Raw genomic sequence first — 4,815 nt, forward strand, 5'->3', positions numbered from 1 at the left:
TGGGTTTGTGTGGGAGGAAGGATGACTTTTTTTATTAAAGTGCAAGGGGGTTGACTCCATTTATGGAGCTCAAATTTTTGTACAAGAGTTTTGTTCGAATTCTGTTCTGCCAGTGTTGCAGTACCTATACGAATTAAAATTTTGTTTTCTCTTCTCCCTAACTATACATGAGTTGTATATGTATAAATATATATGTCTTTCATTAACTGCAAGAAAAAATCACAAATATAAATTTATATATCTATGATGACCAAGCAAAATATAATAAAAGGTGTTAACTAATAAGCTAACCACGTGGTGTCAGCCTTTTGTAGGTATGTTTTGGAAGTGTATTGTGTGCTAAGCTAACATTACTATATCCCTCAAATTAATCTTAACTTCAGCTATGAATTTTAAATTATATTTTACATTGATTTGTAATATTTAGTACATGACATAAATGGAGATAGATAAAAAAAAATGTTAGACTATTGTTGCTAAGTTTAAATAATTACATATTTGTGATTTATATGTTTCTTACTATGAATATTTTGAGTACATTTGTATTTTATTTTTTTTGGTTTTTATTATTTGTATTTATATATGTTTTTTGGTAATCATTTTTTTAGTTAATTTTTAATGACTATTTAGTTTATTTTGAGTGTATATATATAATGTAATTATGTTCAACGTGGGTGTATGTATATATATGGACCGAAATAGTAAAAAAGACAAAGATGAGACTGAGATTAATGGAAAATAATAATTTAGTATATTTTTAGTTTATTTTTTGTTTATTTTTTTTTAATTTTAAGTATACTTTGGTTTTAATGGTAATATTTTTTTCAAGTTGTTTTTTTAGTTTATTTTGGTATATGTTTAGTTGTTTTGATATATATATATATATATATATTAAGTTTGTTATTGATACATTTCGAATGCAACAATAAGTTTTTTGAGGTTGTTTTTTTAGTTATTTTTTGGGTTGATGAAATTAGTGTCTCTAATATTAATATTGTTAATAAAGGAGGCAGAACTTGTGTTATGTTAGCTTATTTTCATGTTTAGTTATTTTTTTTAAAATATAGTGTTAATTTTTTCAATTTTAATTTTGTGTCGTTTTTGGGTAGTTGTGGATTGTACTATACTGTTGTGAGGTTGTTGTCGTGTTGCATTTGAGTTACTTTTCTGATATTGTATTGCAATGTGTTGCTTTTTTAAAATGTAAGAATGAGTTTTTTTATGTTATTTTTGTATAATTTTTTGGTTTTTTTTTTTTTTGTAGTTGGGATGTGTTCCACTATGTTGTAATGTGGTTGTTGTTGTGTTGCCTTCTTGTTGTTTTTTAAAGGTTATGTTTTGTGGATTGATGTTTAGTGTAAATTGTATTTTTGTAATTTTGAAACATTAAAATCGTATTTTTGAAAACTTGAGTTAGTAAAAATGTAAAAAAAAAATGAAGGACCATCAAAATGTAAAAAAAATCATACAAAAAATAGGTATTTATGAAAGAACTCATTTAATAAATTTTATGAGATATCACTAACAAATCATAGAGTGTCGCCTCATTTAATGTTGGGCACCTTAGCCCATCTCTAATTGGAGATGTAAATAGTGTGCAATATATGGCATAAAAAGTTAATATACTATATATTTAGCCTGTGACGAACCCACTCTTGGCTTAGAGTAGGCTCAAGCCTACACTGATTTTTTTTTTTTTTTAAAAACAAAGTATATATAATAGATCTTCTACTAAAATGAGACATATAAGGTGTGTTGAACATATAACAAGTCTGATTTCTCTACTACAATGAATACATGTATACAATAGTATCATGTGAACTAGGCCCAAATACTAAAGCTTTTGAAAGGTCAACGAAGAGCACTAATTCTGCAATTTTTCTTTCCTACAAAAGTATTATTATTAATATTAAATCATCAGTAGTAGTAGACTTCAGAGCAATGAAGCATACAAAATAATTCAAACTTATTCGTGTTATATATAACTTATTGAATTAGTGTAGCGATTTGTTGAATTTTTATTAAAGTAAAATTTTCAAAAAAATAATAGAAAGAATAGGTTCCAACTTGTGTCTCCCACTCTCTGATGGGAGCTAATATTCTCATATCTTAGCTATTAGTTAAAATATTTATTATTCCGAATAAAAAATAAAAAATAATTACTTAAAATTAATCAAATTTTATATCTTAAAAGTTATCGCCAACTTCACCTAACCTTGCCCTCTTTGAGTAAAATTTATGGCTTCGTCACTGTATTTAGCATAATTTTTAGCATTATGCTCCAATGCACAATTATAAAAATTATTATTGTAAGATTTAATATTTCAGTAATGCTAATTTGATATTTATTGAAAATATATATAAAAAAAAGTAATCATTTTTCTTTATATGTTATTGTTGATAGTATAAGATAATAATAAAATAAAAAAGTAAAAAGTATATCATTTAAAAATAATATTAAAATAATAAAAATGACATAAAAGTAAATAAAATTGTGTAGCATTTATGGTGACGCCAAATATGCACAATATTATATTGTGTGCCAAATTTGTCTCAAATTTGGCATAATTTTTAGCATTAGAGTAAAAAAAAAATTTTAAAATGAGCTATATTTTAATAATACATCATTAATTTATCACTTAAATGTTGTGTCAAATAACAACACTCTATAAATAAGTTAGTGTTGGGTAGATTAAAGTCGATCTTGTATAATATATTAATCGGTAAATAATTCCGCAATTGTCGTTTCCTTTTTGTCCTCGCAATTGTTCTAAAATTGTTTTGAAAAAAAATGAACAGAAGGATATGTCCAAGTAACGTAGTCTTATAGTTAATAGAATTTGATTTAATTTTTCTAGATGAGGTGTTAAACTTTTATTGGATGGATATGGTTTAGGATTAGGACAGCATTTTTTGACAGTTCATTCATATATGAGAATATTGACACATCATCAAATTGAATAAATTAAGATATGATGATTAATTAACAGAGTACGGTTATGGCAACTGACATCTATTGGTTTTGGAAGCATCCTCAACCAAGATATGTGCAAGTTATATACCTAATATCATATAATACAGCAAACCAATATTACAATAATACGTTAAATGCTGTTCTTATTTTGAATATATGTTTATCAAAGATTAAGAAAAAAGCTATTATAATATGTAACACCATGTGAATATATATATATCATCATAAAGAAGCTTCTATATAAATCAAATATGATATTATATAGTTCAATTCCACTTAATTATTTAAAAACTATATACTAATGTCGTACATTAAAATAAATAAACAAATTCTTTGTGTAAGCAATTGACTATCTAGAAGTCATGACGAAAAAACTAATAATTACTTAATATTTTCAAACTAAACGCGCTGAGTAGTTCAATCACAGCACAGTACCTGATCAGAAAACTACCAGTCCTCTCACACAACTCAACTATAAATATAACATTAACGATTACTTATGATAACACTCAACACTAAACGATAAACTATTATTACCAACTCTCATCCTCATCGATATCTGAGAAAGATAGAAAAAGATTTATTTTTCTTGCTGCAAAATCAAACAATATTGACAATGGCAGAAAAGAACCAAGAGTACCCTTTTGCACCAGCTAATGGTTACACCAGAAGCGATCAAGAATCAGGTGGTTTATCAGCCGAGGAACTCAAACGCAAGAAGAAGATCAAAATAGCTATATATGTGGTTGCTTTTGTAATTTTTCAGGTCATTGTTATCACGGCTTTTTCACTAACTGTCATGAAAGTTAAGACTCCTAAGCTGAGACTAGAGAACACTCAGCTCCAAACATTGACCACAAATGCTTCTAATTCTCCTTCTTTTGATGGGAGCTTCTCGACCCAAGTTAGGGTCAAGAACACCAACTTCGGGCCATACAAGTTTGAAGCCACCACTCTCAACTTCAACTACGGCGGAGCCACCGTAGGACAGGTTGTGATTCCTAAGGGCAAGGCTGGAATGAAGTCCACCAAGAAGATTAACGATGTGACTGTTGTGTTTAGCTCAACCCAATTGCCAAACAGTGCTGAGCTTGGTAGTGAGTTGACCGCCGGAACGTTGACTCTCAGCAGCTCGGCCAGGATGAACGGGAAGGTGGAGCTGATGCTGATCATGAAGAAGAAGAAGTCGACCAACATGAACTGCACTATTACTATTGATGTGGCTCAAAAGACCGTAAAGAGTTTGCAATGTAAATAAAAGACTGTTTAAAAAGTTGTTTGATTACATTTCAATTTTCATTTGTATAATATCAGTACCATTCATGATAATGTAATTGTTTTCTTAATTAATAATTTATTATGATTTATTTGTCACAAATATATAAATTTTTAGGTCTAATAAATATTATTTTTTAATCACAATTTTATTTCTTACTAAAAATTTTATGATTTTATTAGCACCTAAATACCTAAATATTATTAGTATTGTCTTAGATATCGAGGCGTTGTAGCACTCCCTCGCTTCTCGTTGGTTTCCCAATACGCATCTGTAACTCCCACTTCTTTTTATAAATGCATTATAACAATTATGAAAAATAAGAGAGATGTTTTTATTCATACTTTTGAGTGCATTACAATGTTAATCGAATGCTAGAGCTATTAAGTAAAGTGGAAGAATAACTAATGAATATGCAACTATAATATTCATGGGCATTTCATTAGTATAATACACATAGAATGATGCTAAATACAACCAAACAATCACTAAAGTTAAGAACAATAAAGAGAAATTCATGTTTTGATGATGAATTTTATCTAGAAGGTTAAGAGATGAAGAAGTT

At 27.9% G+C, this 4,815-nt stretch overlaps 1 protein-coding gene across 1 annotated transcript; it reads left to right on the top strand.

The window, feature by feature from the left end:
- The first annotated feature begins 3,590 nt into the window (after positions 1-3,590).
- LOC133780156 (late embryogenesis abundant protein At1g64065-like) lies at positions 3,591-4,232 on the top strand. The gene has a single exon (XM_062220028.1). It carries the CDS (start codon positions 3,591-3,593, stop codon positions 4,230-4,232), a length of 642 nt encoding a protein of 213 aa, XP_062076012.1.
- The last annotated feature ends 583 nt before the right edge of the window (positions 4,233-4,815 follow it).

This window comes from Humulus lupulus, chromosome 5 (genome assembly GCF_963169125.1).
Source record: "Humulus lupulus chromosome 5, drHumLupu1.1, whole genome shotgun sequence".
NCBI lineage: Eukaryota > Viridiplantae > Streptophyta > Magnoliopsida > Rosales > Cannabaceae > Humulus > Humulus lupulus.

Coding starts and splice junctions, on each gene's coding strand:
- LOC133780156 (XM_062220028.1), top strand. CDS start 3,591: ATGGCAGAAAAGAACCAAGAGTACCCTTTTGCACCAGCTAATGGTTAC.